At 43.6% G+C, this 20,351-nt stretch overlaps 1 protein-coding gene across 1 annotated transcript in view; it reads left to right on the top strand.

Moving 5' to 3' along the window:
- The window catches only part of SREK1IP1 (SREK1 interacting protein 1), a 36,997-nt gene that overhangs the window by 10,961 nt on the left and 5,685 nt on the right, over positions 1-20,351 (top strand). The window contains exons 2-3 of the mRNA XM_066602792.1: positions 4,085-4,132; positions 7,753-7,899. Of these exons, the coding sequence (XP_066458889.1) occupies positions 4,085-4,132; positions 7,753-7,899 (195 nt within the window). The remainder of the gene's footprint in view (positions 1-4,084; positions 4,133-7,752; positions 7,900-20,351) is intronic.

The following is a 20,351-nucleotide window of genomic DNA, read 5'->3' as shown; positions in this document are numbered from 1 at the left end:
TATTGTTAGTAGTGACGTGCCTAGGAGTACGACTGTGGGTTGGCAAAACTGAAGTTTGGACTTGGATACCTTGCAGTCATTCTCGGCAAGAAAGTGTAACTTCTCGTCCAAACACTGACTTCCTGAGCAGCAGTAGAAGGGTATTGCCCAATGTTGGGTGGCTGTATGCCAGGTTTGGCTTTAACCTTCACCAGGGTGACAGATTAATACTATGTCCAGCCATTCAATGATACACACATCCTAAAATTTATATGTGGGCCCTTCACACGGACACAAAAATTCATAAAAATATCACCTCCACATTATTTATGATTAAACAACAAGATCCAAACCGACAAAGATCACATCCCATTTATTGTGCAATGATGACAGACTCTCAATTCACACACATACGATTTTCTGACACCGGCAACCCTCACCTTCCAGAATGCACGCTTATCTCCTGGAGAACAAAAAACGTAATTCTTTGTAGGTAGATGATGGAACTGTAAAAACTTTCATAGTGAATCATAGCAAGGTTATGGCTTTGTATCCATAATTACATATTCATGTGTCTCGTAGCTGATCATTCTTACATGATGTTCCATTTCAAGGTCTTGGGGCATTGAAGATAAGACATCTAGGGCATAAATGCCAAAATATTTGGAAGCACAAATACAAGGACATCTGTGAGAAGAATTCATTATTATAAATTTTTATTTTTCTGTAGTTTTTGTGAGCATATATACTGGTTAAAGGAATGATGTGTCAACCATTACTCTTTAGCTACTTTAACAACTCCAACAACTCCTAGGTGCTTGTTTTACAATTGGTGTACTTTGTGTTTAAGGCCTCATGTTCACTAGCTAAATGGAATTGCGGAATCCACAGTGGATTTTGCCCATAGGGAATCATTGGCCATCCGCGGTCCATTAAATTGATTTTTGCACCCGCGGATGGCATTTTAAAAGAATTGCGTTTTTCACGCGCAGGAGAAAAAACACGGCATGTTCCATTCTGCCACAAATTCCAAGCGGATTGGCAACATTGCTATCACATTAATAGCAATGTGTGCGGATATCTGCATACAGATTCTGCACGGATTGTATTTTTCTAGTGGACATGAGGCCTAAAAGTGTCTCTTCCTTCTATAGTAAACCTGTACAAATACATACATACATACATACATACATACATACATACATACATACATACATACATACATACATACATACTTTGGTTTCTATAAAAACATTGTATTATTGTCATATTTGCATTGCTTTTCGTATATATCTAGGCTTATATGACTCTGACCCCCTTCACGTTAACATATTCGTTTTTGCTCATCCCTCAGCATTGCATATTTGTGGAATAAAGTATGCTTTTTTTGCGCGTGCCTTGGTGTATTTCACTGTATTTTTTGCAGAGGGCAAACAAGGACACAGCGATTAAAATGGCTAATTAGTTCCAGATGCATTCCTTCTTCCAGTCGAATCACAAGTAGTCGCACATCTCCTTGCACATTCTCCTATGAGGACGTTTGGTGCACAAATGCGCTGAAAAATAGAGCATGCTCTATTAAGGTGTGTTTTTTTTTGTTTTTTTTTTCCTGAACAATCTACGGAAATGTGAATGAACCCATTGAAATTTACGCGAGCCGTGCCTGCAGTTTCAAGCGCTGGCCACTTCACGGAGACTTCTGCTCCGACCTCTGTGTAATTGCGGTGCTGTCAGTGGGTGCACAATTAGCTGATCTGTCGGGGTCTCGAGCGACGGACCCCAGATGATCAGGGATGGTTCGATAGGTCATCAATAGTATTCTCCTTGGAAAACCCCTTTAATTCTATTCATTTGAATGGGTCTGAACTACTCTCGGGCCACGTGATGAATGCAAATGATGACACATACTTGAGAAGACCCCTGTCGCTCACCCAAGCACCGTGACCTCTTCAATCAGCTGATGAGCAGGGATTCTGTGCTGTATATATTAATAGGTCATTTAATAATTAAGCCTGTAAAAAACCCTTTAAAGGGATTATCCAGGGAGCAAAAATATTTTTCAAAGCAGCTGAGTAGTGGGGAAACCTAAAACCCTTACTCGCCGTTTCCGATACCAGGGACATGTGGCCGCTGCAGTCAGACTTGGCCAGTGATTAACTGCAGTGTTCCATTGCCAGTATGTCATCACTACTATTGGTTGAAGTGAAGACCAGTAGAAGCCCGGACATCAGTGGAACAGGGGCAACAGGAGACCGGGGGAGATAAATAAGGCTTTTTTTTTCCTGCTTTGCCACCACACTTGGCTTCTTTGATACAATTTTTTTTTTCCCCTGGATAACCTTTTCAGATATTGACGCAAAATAACATCATATGAAAGATAAACTGAAGAAAATATTCAATACAAGCCAGGTTCCTCTTAATTTTGGTTTTGAATGACTCTGACGCCTAGCCAGTTTTAATATTAGCTCTTTACCGAAGCCAAAATAATCAGCGCATAAACATCTGAAATGATGATAATCCATCGCAGATTAGTTTTCGCTGTCTTTCTTGAGCAGTCTAGAGAAGTTGTTGGGATTCGGATATCTACAGCTGAGCTCTAATCTCCAGTTAAATCCTTTGTGAATGAGAACCATTATGCATGGATATAAATATTAATGCATATAATCCACAATGTTTAATAATGTATGATCCTACGGCGGCGTGTGTAGTGTCATTTGATATCGTTACTTCCACCGACTCTGACACACAATGACTACTGTATCAAACAATTTGACAATAAAATCTCATTTCGCTGAACTGACTTAATGAGTCAACTTGATCATTTCATCTCTTTGTTTTTCCTCCTCTAGTTTATGCATTAGTGTTACATTACTTGTAAAGTTCTTGTAGCCCGCGCCTCTTTAGGTGTGCATTCATACGGGCAATGTTTTTCCATGTGATTATTTATTTTTTGGGGGACTGAAATCCTACAGAAAAAACACATTGATGTGCATGGGGATACTGCTTACTCCCTCCGAGTAAACACTGTATATTTTTATCCGCCCACTTGACACATTAACAGCTCTGGGAGCAGTACCTAAGAAGAGCCCGTCTGGGCTAATAAAGGCGAGTATGGGGGGGGGGGGGGGGGACAAGAATGGACACCTGACATTGAATATGAAAATTACACTTGTTTGAAATTATCAAGATTTTATTATGTATAGATTAGCCTATATACCCAGTAGCGGCATTTTTGGTCCATTCGGCCAATAATAACATTTGGAGTCCTTGTGAGAATCATGTTGAAAACCTTCCAGCATCAAATTGGAATGCCTTCCTGCCCTTGCTGCACTGGCTCTGTCTTTCTCTTTTAGAATTCAGGTCTCATGCTGTTCCTTGGTCTCTGTAGCCCTCGATGTCCCGGCTCTTTCATGCTTATTGAGTTATTGGTCACTTGTCTCACTCGCTCGCAGTAATTTTTGTTTCTTTGTTTTCGTCTGGACATGTCTGATGGGTTTTAAGAGGCATCCGGACCCACCACCACAGATTAGACGGTACTTGTGGGTCATCTGTCACCACTTTTTCAAATTTAATTTCACAAATGTTTCAGCAATACATATGCGTAAAAAGACCCACCTTCTTAAACGGTCTATTTCTCCAAAACATAAATATTCATAATATATTTAGGTGGTACAAATGCAGCAATAGCCTGCAAGAAAAAATGGTGACCGATAACCCACAAGTACCGATTATATAATAGGTCTCAGGTTTTGTATTTTTTTTTTTTTTTTACAGTTTCAATAAATGGCACATGGCAACCAATCATAATTTCTAAGGCCGGGTTCACGTGACTGTATTGTAATATGTTGCGTAAAAATCACAGTGTTTTACCGGCGTATGTACTGTGTTTCCAACGCACCCATAGGGCTCTTGCGCACATAATACGTGGTAAAATAGAACATGCTGCGTTCTGTATGAGAGGAACAATAAAACTTTTTGCACGGTTTACCGCGTATGTTGCACGTGTAATACGCTATGCAACTGCGCTCGTGTGAGCCCAGCCTTAAGCTGCTTTATTAAGAGGAACCCTTGCAGTTTATAATAATCTTTTTTTATTTTTTTGCAGGTGTAAACAAAGATAACATCAGAGCAGGATGTAAGAAGTGTGGATATCGTAAGTATTCATTCCTTTACTGCAAATAAAGGCATATATATTTAATATAGTAACATAGGTCTCTTTTTGTCCTTGCATACTATGTCCATCCATTTCAGCCCATTACCCCCAATGTTGGTCCAGAGGAAGGCAACAAAACAACCCAATGAGGCACAAGCCAATTTTCCCCATTTAGGGCTTGGTCAGACGAGCGTGGTTTACACGCTGCTATAGCAACCAATAGGATGCTATGGGAGAGCTCACACAGACGCTTTTTAGAAGGACAAGTGCCAACTCGCCTGTCAGCTTCGTGGTGCGCGCTGTCCAGGGTGCTGTCCATAGGCTCCTATGGAAGCAGGCTGCCCGCACCATTGACGTGTGAACAGGCTGCTCCGTGAAGCTAGGGGCCTCCCGTTCACATGCATAATCTCTGCATGTTAGCAGCGTGGTTTACACGTTGCTTAGCAGCGTGTAAACCACGCTCGTCTGATCAAGCCCTTAAGGGGAAAAAATTCCTTCCTGACTCCAATCTGGCAGGTTCACCCATCCTTCTGAACTAATCAGTGACTATGACATATAGTAGTGTAACACTCAAAAAAGGCGTCCAGGCCCCTCTTAAACTCTTTTAACTAATTCGCCATAACCACGTCCTCAGGCAGAGCATTCCATAGGCTCACTGCTCTTACAGTAAGGAACCCCCTTCTATGTCGGTGTAGAAACCTTCTTTCCTCTAGATGTAGAGGGCGCCCCCTTGTTACAGTCACAGTCCTGGGTATTGATAGACTAGTAATTATTAGGAAATTATAGTCCCAGTGATTCTGGTGGCACAATGTGCCACACAGCTGTTCTACATGGTACATCCATTATGATTCCCACACATTACATACACAACTCTACTACATCCATCCTGATTCCCACACATTACACACACAGCTCTCCTACATCCATCTTGATTCCCACACATTACACACACAGCTCTGCTACATGGTACATCCATTATGATCCACGCACATCACACACGCAAGTCTACTACATCCATCCTGACCCCACACATTACACACACAGCCCTGCTACATCCTGATTCACACAAAGCACTACTACACACATCCTGATTCACACACACACAGCATTTGACAGACGCAGCTCTGCTACATTGTGATTCACACACATCACACGCACACAGCTCTGCTACATCCACATCCATCCTGATTTCCACACATCACCAGACTTCTGGATACAGTGAAGAGCCCCTGGTCATGGGATTCCTGACTCCATCCACACAGGTGATCACATGACGGTGATATAATCACAGGTCCTTGTAGTAGCTGCTGTCTGCTTAGTACTTTTTACCAAACTGCACAATAACTCCTCCCCCAACAATGACATCACCACAGGTCCTTCAGCCCACCGGATCTCTGTGGTGGCGGTAGGTCTGTGTCTTTTTTGAGGACTGTTGAGTTGTGTCGGAGATAATAATAACTTAGTTGTATTCTCATTTTGTTGCTTTTGTTGTCCCCTTTTCAAAAGACCTGTGTTTGTTCTTTTGTTGGTCAGGCTTTATGTTTTATGTATTGTGTAGGACCTATGATGACATCACCAGGGGTGGAGTATCAGAAGCACTTACATACTAACTAACAAGTGGTCACTAGTAGCTTGATGATGGGAAAAATCTCTGTATTGTCCCCTGATATATTTATACACAGTTATTAGGTCGCCCCTCAGCTGTCTTTAATCTGAACTAAATTACCCTAATTTTGATAACCTCTCTGGGTATTGTAGTCCGCCCATTCCATTTATTACTTTAATTGCATGCCTTTGTACCTGCTCAAGTTCTGATATGTCCTTCTTGAGTATGGATGCCCAAAATTCTACACAATATTCCATGTGTGGTCTGACCATTAATAGCTATTCACCGACGGTGCGGAGTCCATCCTCAGTACAGATGAGCAGAAATAAAAAGTACGCGTGAACGCTGCTGCTGTCAGGGTCGGACTCTGTAGAATTCACCACTGCGAAAAACCCGCAGCAATTCCGCTACATGTGAACATACCCTTAGGTCTCATGCACATGGGCAGATTTTTGTTGTGGAATCTGGGGCGGGCATCCGCCTCCAGGTTCTGCAGCAATAACCCTCCATAGCATAGTAAAGCATAGTGATTTTTCATGCCCACGAGTGGAAATCAATTGCGATTTCAGCTCGCGGATGCACAATCGCAGCATACTTCATTTTTCTGTGATTCCGACATGGACAGCTTCTATTGGTTTAGATCAAGATATTGTGTAAATAAGTAACTTCTGGAAACTAGCGGAGGATCACGGAGTGTTTCCCATTGTTTTCAATGGATAGACCTCGCATCACATTGCACTCACTTGCACCTCGCACGCCATGCGATGATGTGCCGACCCATTGAAGACAATGGGCAATGCAACACAAGGAATACCAAGGGAACGCCCAAAGATAGGGCGTGCCGTAATTTTTTTTCCGCACTGCGCTGCAGGAAAAAAAAAAATCAATTGTGTATGCCCCCATTCAAAAGAATATGGTTCATATTCATGCGAGATTTGTGGGTATCGCAACGCACAAAACTCGCGGAATTTTCTCTGCCGTTTTGAAAGCGGCCTTAGGCCTCATGTCCATGGGCACATCGGATTCCGCATACAGGAACCCGCAACGGAATCTGACCCTGCCTTAGGACACTGCGGGTCTTCTACTTACCTGTCCGGGTCTTTGTTTTCTTCACTCGCATTACAAACTGCATCCATTCGTTTGAATGGGCCCATTCACGTAAGTGCCCCACCCCCCATTTGTCACTCGGACAAGTCTGAAAAATCGCGGCTTGTCCTACTTTAGTGCACGTCTCACATGAGAACGGGACATGTAATTTGCAGCATCCCACACATTGCATAGCACACAGCCTTAGGGTGCGTTCACAAGAGCGTATATCGGCTCGGTTTTCACGCCGAGCCGATATACGTCCTCCTCATCTGCAGGGGGGGGAGCCTGGAAGAGCCAGAAGCAGGAACTGAGGCTCCCGCCCCCTCTCTGCCTCCTCTCCGCCCCTCTGCACTATTTGCAATAGGGAGAGGTGGGGTAGGGGCAGGGCTAATTCTCGGACCTTAGCCCCGCCCCGTCCCGCCTCCTCTCATTGCAAATAGTGCAGAGGGGCGGAGAGGGGGCGGGACCTCAGTTCCTGCTTCTGGCTCTTCCATCCTCCCCCCCCCCCCCCCCCTGCAGAGAGAGACAACGTAGATCGGCTCGGCGTGAAAACCGATTGACTATATGTTGATTTTTTTTTTTTTTTTCTTTTCTCTCTTATTACAAAAAGCGACCGTGAAATCGCCATTTGAATACATTGAGAAGCTTTATTCAAAATCGCTCCAGTCAAGTGATTCACCAGCAATTTTCTCTTTGTTTTCTCTACATGCTGAGATTTCTAAGTGATGTACAAAGGGAAAGACTACCTTTTTGCTCTTTAGACTGGCTGAGTCTGCTACATGGTCAAGGACAGGCGCAATGTGAGACTGGGCCTTACAGTAGACAATCTCTGACTCTACCGCTGCCTGCACAGTTCTGTCCGTCTCTGTTGCTCCATGGAATCGAGTTCCTTCTTTGTCATGCTATATGTCCTGTTGTCTTCTAGCCGGCCATCTGACCTTTGAATGCAGAAACTTCCTGCGAGTTGACCCGCAGAGGGACATTGTGCTCGACGTCAGCAGCACCAGCAGCGAGGACACCGACGATGAATTCGAGGCTGCAAGTAAAGCTCCGGCTTCTACAGACAAGAAAAGTAAGTGAAGTAACCTCTTGTTGCACCACTGATGTGTCCTTCTTATTCTTTCATTAAGATGCATGAGCCGTTTGACTATATTTTTAATTTCCCCTTGGCATTGTTCGAATCTGGAGTCATTCAATTGTGCTCAGACCTCCACTAATATGTAGATAGCCAGCCAATCGTCTGTACCAATTGTGCTCCAGCGTTCAGAGAAATGGTGAGATGTCCTTCATTACTGGGGGCTGTACATTATATTGCTGGCTGTGTAATTAGAGCACATATCACGCTTCACATTGATAATCTGCTAGAAGATCTGACAACTCTAAGCTGGTGAGTGCGATACAATACATCTTCCCAGAACTGATTCTTTCTGATTCATTAGAAGGATTATAAAAAATTAGAATAAAGGAATTTCCTTTTTTTTTTTTCTCCCTCCCCTTAAAAACAGTACCTGCCTGTTGTGGGCTTATACTGGTATTGCAGCATCGTTCACTTGAAAGAGCCTGTGCTGCAATACCAGAACCAGCCTTTGGAAATGAGTGGTGCTGTGTTATGCCCATTGCAGGACCTGAGTAGGTGACGGGGTGACATAGTGCTTCCCTGTGTCATGCAGAGCCACTCCACGGGTGCACTAGACATAACGCACTGGTGCAGATTTATGACTCCTGTCTAAGGGGCACTTTCATGTACGTTGCACGTATGCATACAGAAACCTATGCTAGGCTGAAAGTAGTCAAATGTATGTATTGTCTGACTTTGTTTAAACTATTCTACAGTATGGATACATTTTCAGCCGCTTTTTCACAGATAAGCATATGTCAGTGTGGATGGCCCCAAAGGGTGTGTTTACATGCCGCTGATTTCGGTGCAGATTTCACACCATCAATTAGATGTAATATAGTTAGACATTGTAAACGTAGGCTATGTGCACGTTAGCCGTAAGTGCAAGCTGTGGCCGAGAATCTTGGGCAGGACTTGCATCGGCCAACGCATGAACATATATGAAATTATTTCTCCTTTGTGGAATTAACTGAAATGGGATCTGCCAGGAGTGTTTTTTCATATCTGACTGTCGGTTTGTAGGACAAAACCTCTATGTGCATAGCCTATAATGAGACAAAGTGGAATTACATGGACAGCACCCATGGCCTGAGACCAGACAGTCTAAAAATGTGACAAATTTATTAAAGTGGCTCATCATGCATGATAAATTTGGTGCATCTTTAGCCACTTTTGTCTATATACCATCTATTGGTTGGCTTGGTAAGTGCAGCCACTGCTTCACTTCAAACCCTGCTTCCTCTTGCTACTTCATGGGTATCCCCAGCTTCTAGTCCCAGATCTCCCCTGAAGAGTCCTGTACTACACCAGGAAGAAAGATGTAGGCTATGGCCTTTCGGACACTTAGAGGGGCTGCCCTTGTGGGACAATAGATAAAGTCTTGGGGGATACCTCGCAAAGGAAAATCTAAGGCCGGTTTTACACTTGCGATAAAATCGCACCATTTTCACGCAATGGAAGAGTGACTGTAACTGCAGAATTATGAAACCAATGATTTTCAATGGTTTCCTTCACATTTGCAATATTTTCACTCGTGATATTGCGAGAGAAAAAAATCGTGGCATATCCTATCTTTCTGCGGTTTGCTTTTCTTTTCTTTTTTTTTTACCTCTCAAGTTTCCCTATGGAGCCTCCTTTTTATCGCATTGCGAAGCACAAACCTGCGATTTCCGTGAAATGCATTTTTAACATTAGAAAGTCCTATTGACCTTTGCACTAAACAATCGCACGAGAGAGTCGCAAGTGGCAGCGAGGTTTTTGCAGAAAAAAAAAATAGTGCGGACGCTTAATCGCGGGAAAAACAGAAGTGATATTTGCCGCAATTGCGAGTGTGAAGGAGCCTTAAAGGGGTTGTCCCGCGAAAGCAAGTGGGTCTATACACTTCTGTATGGCCATATTAATGCACTTTGTAATGTACATTGTGCATTAATTATGAGCCATACAGAAGTTATCAGAAGTTATTCACTTACCTGTTCCGTTGCTAGCGTTCTCGTCTCCATGGTGCCGTCTAATTTTCAGCGTCTAATCGCCGGATTAGACGCGCTTGCGCAGTCCGGTCTTCTTCTTTTCTGAATGGGGCCGCTCGTGCTGGAGAGCGGCTCCGTGTAGCTCCGCCCCGTCACGTGCCGATTCCAGCCAATCAGGAGGCTGGAATCGGCAATGGACCGCACAGAAGCCCTGCGGTCCACCGAGGGAGAAGATCCCGGCGGCCATCTTCACCGGGTAAGTAAGAAGTCACCGGAGTGCGGGGATTCAGGTAAGCGCTGTGCGTTTTTTTTTTTAAAGTCCCTGCATCGGGTTTGTCTCGCGCCGAACGGGGGGGCTGTTGAAAAAAATAAAATAAAACGTTTCGGCGCGGGGCAACCCCTTTAAGGAAAATACTTTATACGTAAACTAAATAGATTTGGATTACCGCTGGAATATAGTTATGATTTATCATTTGTTCCTTGCACACAAGGTGTTTGTACTACTTGTATGTGCTCTATATTCATGCCGTGACCAGGTAATTTGGGACATTGTTGACTTGCTGACCATCTACAGCGACTACCATCAGTGCTGGCGGTTATGGGTTTAGAAATCTGGCCGGGATTATATGGGGCGGAATCGGGATGGGGCTCGCGGATGAACAATTTCCTGTGGTGCATGCTTCTATGCCTATACAATTTATTAGGTTTTCCAGAACTTTCCTCAATATATTTCCTCAGTATTGGATGGGGGAACGCTGATCACGATGATCCTGATCTATCAGGCCAGCTGTCAGTGGGGATGGACCTGGAAGCTGATCGCTCGATCCTAATTGCAGCAACCCAGGATAGTAATTGACGGTACTGCTGCTATTAAATTTGGTAGTAGTTGTGTCTGTAATTGCCAATCCAGGTCATCAATATTCAATCAGCGGGCGTGGAATGCTCGTGATCCCCACCAATCAGATATTTGAAGAGCTGCACCATGGCCTTGTCTTAGTACAGTCATCATGTGGTCCGAGAGCGGCTCAGTCCTGCTCAAGTCAAGGTGATCGAGCTGCTATACCAGGAAGCGCTGCTACAAAATGTGTGGCACCATCCCTGTTATACAGTTATTTATTCCCCACAGAGAATGCTGCTAAAGAAAAAATAAAATCACAGTGCCAGAATTGCTGCTTTTTGGTCACCCAATCTCCTGGAAAAATGGAACAAAACTTGTTTTTACAAGGAAAGCTGCAGTTTTTCTTGGGGTACACAAGTCCACATACCACCCCATCAACATTTTCTAACCTTTTTATATCGTTCTAATCTAATCCTCTCCGCCCCTCTGCGCTATTTGCAATGGGAGGGGTTGGGATGGGGGCGGAGCTACACAACAAAACTTAGCTCCGCCCCCTCTAATTGCAAATAGTGGCGAGGGGGTGCAGAGGAGGCGGGAGCTTAGTGCACTGCTTCCGGCTCTTCCAGCCTCCTCCCCCTGCAGAGAGAGATGCCGTATATCGGCAGGGCGTGAAAACCCAGTCGACATACGGTCGTCTGAATGCAGCCTGAATCGCACTTACATATTTTTACATTTTTAGTCCATTATGTGGTACCTTTTAAATGATGCCATTAAAAATATTTTGTCCAGCAAAGAAAAATAGCCTTAGTTGTTGCTTTTGTTGAGGGAGGAATTTAAAAAGTTACGGCTCTTGAAAAGTGTAGCTCAAAAAATGAAAATCCCAAAAAATGGCTGATCCTTGAATTAAAAGCTCCATCATTTGAGGCATGAAAAGATACAGTCCTATCAATATTCTCAAATGTAAAGGAGAAGGAAATTATCATTGTAGGACTCTAATCTAAAGAAAAGAAAACCGAGCCTCCTGTGGTTTTCTAAATTCTCGCAATCTGCAGCTAACCCGTGACATTTTATTTCGGTACACAAGTGGCTGAATGCTCCTTCCCGCTGTTCTTGATAGAGAAGACTTCTGCTGCGGGAGCTGCATTCACACTGCCTCTTACATAGACCTGCCTGGATGGAAAATGATCATGTCTGATAAAATGCGTATTGGAATGTCCAGTGGGGGAAAACGCTAAACCAATCCACGTGCCGATTTGTGACGGCTTTGGAAAGAAGTTGATCTTAGTCTATCATCGATAACATGAAGGAGAGACTTTGGTTTATCTAATAAAGCCTGTCTGTCTTTGGTTCATATATTAGACATACAAGTAATTACAGATGTGACCAGCATTACGTTGCCTTGAGCTTTGTTAAAGAATCCAGTTTTTATTTTCTTTTTCCATTTGTACCATCCAGTTAAAAACTGTCCACGTTATGCTCCGTCCACATGTGTGTTAGATGCTTCATTTGGAGGCTTTGTTGCAGATCCAGTTCAAAATGCCATACAAAATATTGCAGTCTTCTAAACTGGCCAAAACTCAACAGACCCCGTTGTAGTCAATGTGCTCCAAGCGCAGTACATGTCCGAGATCTGACACCTACACATTATTTTTGTCGTTCTGCTCCGTGCAGAGTAGAACAATGGAGAAAAAAGATTGATCGTGCGAACAGAGCCTGAAACGGACACTCAGGTCATTTATTTTATTTTTTTTCATCATTAATTCTGTAGCTATCTCCCCAGTTTATATAAATGAGCTACTAATAAAAATAGTAATTTTTCCTCCTGCTTTGCTTAGATTCATTCAAAAACTGTGGGGTCAAAATACGCAGTACACCCCTAGATGAATTCAATAAGGGGTCTGGTTTTCAAAATGGGGTTATTTGTCCGGGTTCTCAATCGTTTTGGCCGCTCAAGGGCTTTACAAGTGGGCAATGGGGCCTAAAACGCCTTCAAGCAAAATGTCTGTTCTGAAAGCCACCGGCTGCTCCTTTCGGTTTAAGCCCTGTTGTGCATCCAGACATCAAATTAGGGCCACAATGGGTATGTTTCTGAACACGGGATAAGCAGGGGTATGAGCCATTGCAGTCTTGGCTTGGTGTAGGAAAACAAAGTGTTCCTCAAATTGTTGATAAGCAATGTTAAATTTGTACGTCTCTTAAATGGTTAAAACAAAAACTAACGTTTTTCACATGTGCGTCCAGGATATAGCAAATAGCTGAAAAAATATCTAATCAAAAATGTGTACAGTATGTTTGCACGTATTTGAGATATTACAGTTGAAAATGTGAAAAAATAACAATTCTTACAAAATGTTCTCAATTTTACTACTTTTAATAAAAATACACATTCTATCGGTCTATTTTTACAACATGTGGCGAAAAAACAATGTCAGAATCACTTGGATATGCAAAACCTTTACGGAGTTATTCTATGTTAAAGTGACACGTCAGATTTCCAAAATTCAGCTCCGTCACTAAGGTGCAAATAGGCTTCGTCACTAAGGGGTTAATTATGTGTAAAGACATATATAACACATACATCTGAACCTTGTTTTATGTTGGAGCAAATATAGTAAGTTTGCCAACTCGGTCTTTAAAGCGTTTTTTTTAAGCAAAAACTATTGATGACCTATCGTCAGGATAGGTCAGCAATAGATAATCATGGAGACCCTCCACTCGGGATTCCTAGCGATGAGCTGATTGTCAGTGTAGTGGGCCAGGTGAATGCCATAGTGGACTCAGCGGAAGTGCCATATCCTAAGCAGCGGATCCCCAGTGATTAACTATGTCCTATCCTGAGGATAAAGTCCTCAATAGTTTATTGCCCGGAAAACCCCTTTTAACAACTCCACAATACCAACATGGACGGAGCTCCTGCACAATGTGATGGCATTATCCTCACACTCTTCAGGGTCATCCCGTAGTCGAGCTTCACAAGCAACTAGTGTATTTAAACGCACACTTGTGCAATTGGTGTTGCGTTTTTGCGTGCACTTGTGTTTTGCTTTTTTTTTTTACTGTTTTTTTTTTTTTTTTTTGTGCGCACATGTCGTGTATTTGCACGTACAAAAAACGCTCATGCATGATTCCATTGATTTAAATGGGCAATTAAGTTAAATTAGTTTAATATGTGCTATGTTCGTGCGCAATACATACTGAGTACGAACGAAGTGCATGCACAAAATGCACTCATGTGAACGCATCCATTTAAATCAATGGTCTCTTCACTGCGCATTGTGTGTGTAATATGCCGCGCAAATGTGTTTGTGCGAATAAGCCCTTAAGCTGAGCTTTAAACATCTGGGTAAAGCTGTTAAGAAGCGAAATTGTCTTCAAGTTCGCAGTAAGTGGATTGAGAATAATTAAGCAGGTAATTATAGTTTAGTAAGTTTCATGGAAGTGGCACTCATGATGGCACTTGTACCGCTTCTCATCGTACAATGAGAAAAGCTCTGCGAACGGGAACAAGAAACAAAGAAGCAGCTGTCAGCGGTACAAACAATGTCTATGCATCCTATTTATTAGAGCCTAGGCGCTCACGTTTGTACTTTGGTTACCATTCTCCAACATCTGTCATTACTGTTACACTAGGTCTACCTTTTGTCCAACTATTTCAGGGCTCCAGATAGTGTCTACAATAGTCGGCAATGTAACAAAAAAATCCTAATTCTTATACTCTAGCCAAAGTTGCCCAAAAGTTTATTTTGTTTTCTTTTTATGTCCTGAATCCCTTCTGCATTTGCATAGATTTAAATGGTCACTGACTTTTCAAGCCACTTATGCTTATGTGAAAGACAATGCAATCAAGTGATTTGCACAGTTGCAAGTTATGTAAAATTATGTTTTTGTGCTGAAAAATATCTTCAAAGTGCTGTGTTTTAGGGTCTCCTTTCCTACTAATTTGCTGTACGCTACCTGTTGTCAAGTAAAGTCTGTCTCTAGTAATATACATAACCAGACAGCTTACAGGAAGTTGGGGAGAGGGATGACTCATTTTGCCCATAGAAGTAGATGTGGGGAGATTCTTATCGGTAAGTGCTTACTGATGACTACTGGAATCACATCTACACTGCTCAGTACTGCTGTAGTGTCCTGCATGTTGCTTTTTATTATGAGGCCATAGAAAATCCGTAGCGGGTCCCTCCTGCCCCGCGGACATGAGGGCTGAAAAAAACAATTACTCGCCTCTCCGCACGCTCCGGATGTGCACGGCACGTCGGCTACGTGCCGCGCGCATGCACAGGCCCGAAGAAATAAGATCCGTCCGCGACAGAGAGAAGATCAAGCCGCGAAGAAGGGAAGATCCGGAGCAGGTGAGTATATTCTGATTTTAGGTCTCCCGCGGATCCGGACGGCTTCCATAGGCTTCAATAGAAGCCTGCGAGAGCCGTCCCCGCGGGAGACCCGCACCTAAATGAAGCATGTCCATTTTTTTTTTTTTCATGCTCCATATTTTTTTTAATTCACTTTTATTGACCATCCGCGGGTATTTATCTACCGTGATCCGCTGCGGATTTAAAATCATCTTTTCCCCGTGGACATGAGGCCTGAGGGTGTGCTACAGACAGAGAGAAAATATTCCGCTCTTCTCCATCCACAACCTCAGTGAGACTTGAAAATTAAAGATATAGCTTCCAGAGGTGACTGCTAATAAATGCTATAGAGAAGTCATATAATAGCCACAGATAGTCGTCTTATTCCTCATGGCAGCTTATTTTGAAAAATCAGGTACATTTTTAAAGGGAGTTCTCAGGACTTGTAGTATCCGTTTGGTGGCGGTTTGACTCATGGAATTCTTTACCTGCCCTCTGGAACTCTGTTGCGGTTCATTGAGACTACTGCAGACAGCTAATCAGTGGGGCATTCCGGGAGTCGGACCCCAACCAATCTGTTGTTGAGGAGCTGTCCTAAGGGTTGGTCATCCAATATAGGAGACTCCAAAAAGCCCCTATAGAACATAATATTCTGGCTGCTGGCAGACACCACCACAGGAAGCTTACTGTATATTGTGTTATTGAGCTTAGTGTATGATAGTATGCAGTAAGCGAGAATGCATAAAGAAAAACGACGGGGAACGCTGGAGCATGCAGCTAGTAATATAGGTCATGTGAGAGAACTGGGGATTGAACCAGGACCAAACTCTCAGTAATGATCGGTAAGCATGTCATATGCCTGAATATACACTCTATGGCAATTGCACCCTAGGGAAATGCTATAAAGTTTACTCAAAGTGGCTTTTTATTAAAGACTGTCTTTTTCCAGAGACATTATTCTGGCATATGGACATCATGGAGGGGGAAGTCTTCACTCTGAAACCACCTTACTAGCCACTTTTCCCAGTAATAAAACCACCTGACTATTGTGAGTTCTAGAAGCTGGACTTGTTATGTTCTCAAGATTAGATAATCTTTTTGATATCTGTGGGGTTTTGTGATGAGAACAAAGCTTCTCCATAGTGTTGCTTTGTAGCAGGCACAGGCTATGTGCAGCTAGTCTCATGGGCCCAGTTTACACCACCAGTTTCCCCAGCACTGGACACTATACTACTGGGGTATCAAACATAACCTCTGGGACATTATAGACTGAGCAAAAAAGTAATTTTAAATGAATCTGTACACTGAATGGGTATTGGTGTGCCTTGACACCACCGGAAGCTAGGGGTTTGACAGGAGGAACGCCCCTCTCACACCTCCAGCTCCTGATGGGGCCACGGCTCACAGGAACTATTAGGACACTGTGGATAGATGTGTGCGTGATGTGCAAAAGTGTTTTTAGGTTTACATTATTAGCTGTAAATGCTGCCATGTTACCGCTGTAACATTGCAGCATTAACATGTAATAATGTAATCCTAAGAAGATCAATTACCCTCACCCTAAGGTCTCCCGCTTTTAGCAGCCAGAATGCAGCTCCGTGTCACCCGTTCCCCGCTCACAACTGCCACGCTCATCAGGTGTGCTCCACTGCTGGGACTGTCATCACCGTGGACGCCGCTCTCCTGCTGACACATGGCACCGTGAACGCTTCTTCTCCTCCGCTGCTGGGACTGTTACATCCGTGCCCCGCTCCCCCACACTGACACTTAGTGCTCTGTGCAGTTAAGCTCCGCCAGCAAGAAAGATGCATCAGCTTGGTGGGGTGAAGGCCGCGGCATGTGCTCCTGCTATTTCCAGCCGCCGTATAGCAGTGTACCTCCCCCTGGGCCTGTCGGCTCGCTGCAGGCGCCGGTATGTGTAAGTTGTGATAGGGGGTTGCTGTTGTGGAGCGCCGCCGGCGGCGCAGCACCATGGGGTTCAGGACGCTTTTTCCTCAGGGCGGGTTGCGACTTGTGCCTCGCTGGGCAGGAACACCGTGGGAGCTTTGGCTCAGCGTTTGTACGAGGCCCCGCTGCATGTATTTTCTGCAAACTTGTAGTGCCCTTCCAAGACCTATGTAGCAGGCTGCTGTGCAGCCAATCAGGTACTGGGGGCGTCAACCCCTGTCAATCTTGACTCCACCAGGAATTCCTGGGGGCGTCAAGATACACTTATACCCACTGTATGTAGGAGTTAGCCCGGAGCAGAGTAGGCATCTGTGCACGATCCGTTTCCGATGAAGTTACTACCATTATGAGGAGGGTATTCAGTTAGCCATTTCTGGATTGAATTTCAATAGAATCTTGAAACTGAAGAGGTTGTCCTGTATAAGCGGAATTGTACTGCAATACACTTTAAATGGCCACTCCAGTATTTTCTTTTCCAGGTAACAAGGTCCCAATATATATAATTCACCTGGTGTTACCTTGGTTAGTTATTCCCTTCTATCTGAAACTCCTGGCCCCTTTTCCCTCAGGTGATCATGTGATCTCCATTCTGACGAGCTCAGACCTGCTTGGATTTGTATGTTAGGTTTGTGTTATATGGCCTGCACCACACAGCCTGTTTTGAGGGGGGCACAGACACAGTCACCAATGATGATTAGAGGCTCCTGTCTTACAGTTATAATAGAGGAGATCACAGCTCATGCTCCTGACTGTATACTTATGGTGTATAGCTTCATTATGTGAAGATTGGCAATGTTGCAGAGATGGTACAGGCTATAGGTGGTGATGTAATGTTGTGCTGATGCATTATGGGATCGATGTGAAAGTGAAAAGTAACCTCATAATGATGCCTAATATGCATCAAACAGGAGGCTGCACTGCATGGAAGTGACTGCAGCATACAGAGGAGACGTCAAGAGTGTGATGGGCAATCGGGTGAAGGAGGCATGGATGGAAAAATGTATTTTCTCTGGAGTGGCTCTTTAAATATTTAAAGGAAAATCCTATATTTGAAGATTGATAATCTCATAAGTGAACGTGTGAGACAGACTGAGCTAATACTTGTAGCTCTTGCAGGAGCTAGTAATTACTGTGGATGTTTATAGCTGCAGACTCGGCGCACCTATCATACTCCCAACCGTGCTGACTCTTCCCAAATAAAAAAGATTGATTTAATTGTCACTTATAAGATTTTCACAGCTGGTATTTTATGCGAGTTCTATGTTAGGTTTTTATTGCCTTTTCATTAGTGGTTCCTGTGTAGAATTCTTTAAAGCAAAATACCACTGTATAGTCTGAATACATGTAGCAGAACTTTTTGGGTCATTTTCTGTTGTGTATGAAAGCGGTCTTGCCTGGTGACGAAATAAACAGACTTCTTGTGTTACACTAATAGTCGTCCTGGGCCCTCTAAGAAGAATCCTAAGGGATTCCCTGGAGTATACCCTTTAACGAATATACAAAGATCTGGTCTTCACTGCAGGCAATCTCCAGGTTGGGGCTCCCGGAATAGTCTGAGATTTGTCAGCAGTATCGGCACCGTATTCGGAATCGGCAAATGGCAAGAACATGTGCAGAGAGCATGCTCGGAGCAAAACCAAGGTCAGGACCTGGTAAAACAAGTACTAAGTGAAAGTCCAAGTGATTATGTAAGAGGATAGCCAAGGTCAGCAACGAGTAATATGGCTTAGAAGTCACAAATGCCTAATGCAAAAGCTGCAAGGAAAATACTTCTTTGTGGCCACCCAGTGATGGTCATGTCAGGGGTAGGTTAGCATGCAGTCCTCCATATATTACATTTATATAGTGAAAGGTTGGAGTCCTTAAAGAAGATCTGTCTTGTCAGCAAGGCTAGCTGCATAGCTTTGCAGCTGTGGCCATGCCGACTCTATTGCAGTTTTTCTTTTTTTTTTCTACCCCACCTTATATTCCTGTTCCTCTGTACCGGTTTCCCCTTAGATTTTGCAATTTGTCAAGTGGACAGTCTCCACCGCTCACTGTCAGTCAAATCTGATGTCATTCACTAACAGTGAGCGGTGGAGATTGCCCTCTTGATAAATCTGGCTACTGACACTTTGAATTTAATGGGACTTTGCTTTGGGGGACTGAGGGTGAAAAGAAAAATTGCAAGAGCCATGGGGCTGAGGCTGCAAGAATTATGGAGCTAGCCCTGCTGACTCAAGCGCGTAACAGGCCCTCTTTAAAGGGGTATTACAGTCTGTGACGTTTTGTCTGATAGATACGTGTTCCATCTCTGGGTCTAGCCCATCAAATTTGTGTCCCCATTGCCTCTGGCCCAGCTCAATGCAGTTGTTGGGGCTTACGGAACTAGCCAAGCGGACTTCCCTAAGCTATTTCTGTAACTCGTGTAGAAGTCAATGGGAGCTAAAGGGAACCTGTCATCACCTTTGAGCCCCATAAACTACCTTATGGGGCTCAAAATTTAGACAATGTGAATCCAGGGAGTTGTGTTTTATACTCCTCTGGTGAGAACATTCCTGTGGGTTTTGACCCTGCAAAGTTGGCTTGAACACAGTGTGTCACTCTTTTCAGAGAGCTCTGCATACCTTTTCCCATAGAGATGAATGGATGATAAAAATCCATGCAGTAGTCTGGTCTGATTGACTCAAATAGGAGAATCTGGTCCGTAAATCTCAAAAAAAGCCAGCAGGCGGGTGTCATCCATCTTTCACTATGTAGCTATTAGATGCAGAAAATAGAAATTATTGGCTCCTAATGCTTCTGGTTTTGTATTTTGGTCAATGATTTTAATTGCTTTTTACTCCCTCTTATAGCCCATATTTGCATCAGATGCTTATTGACTGCAGTGCACCTCCTTCTCATTCATCATAGCTTGATAAGACATTTGGCACTCGTATCGCTGGAAGTGGATGATTTTGGATCTGTTACCTCTCTGCATAACCCCACTAGAATTGTCGCAGCTAAGAAGTGTTCTTGAAATAACCACTGAATTATGGAAATGCTGCAGGTTTAGTGCAATGATCGACAGCGCCTTGTGAGTGACAGACTGTCAGCGGTGTCTCCTAGAGCTCCCAGAAGTGGGGAGAGATGAAAGCATCGATTGTCGTGTCCTATTCCACTTACTGAACAATTTAGCGGAATTCACACATTATTTTATTGGAGCGCAGCACATTCATGTATGTGACTTACTGACCTCCTTATAGATCTCTGCAGGGATGTTTTACCCAAAAGTCAGGCAGCCCATCTCCTAAAAAGGAAAGTTTAAAAAGATACCGTGGGCTT

The sequence above is a fragment of the Eleutherodactylus coqui genome, chromosome 5 (genome assembly GCF_035609145.1).
Source record: "Eleutherodactylus coqui strain aEleCoq1 chromosome 5, aEleCoq1.hap1, whole genome shotgun sequence".
Taxonomy (NCBI): domain Eukaryota; kingdom Metazoa; phylum Chordata; class Amphibia; order Anura; family Eleutherodactylidae; genus Eleutherodactylus; species Eleutherodactylus coqui.
Note: the sequence above shows the minus strand (reverse complement) of the source record. Positions and strands in the feature narration are given on the sequence as shown.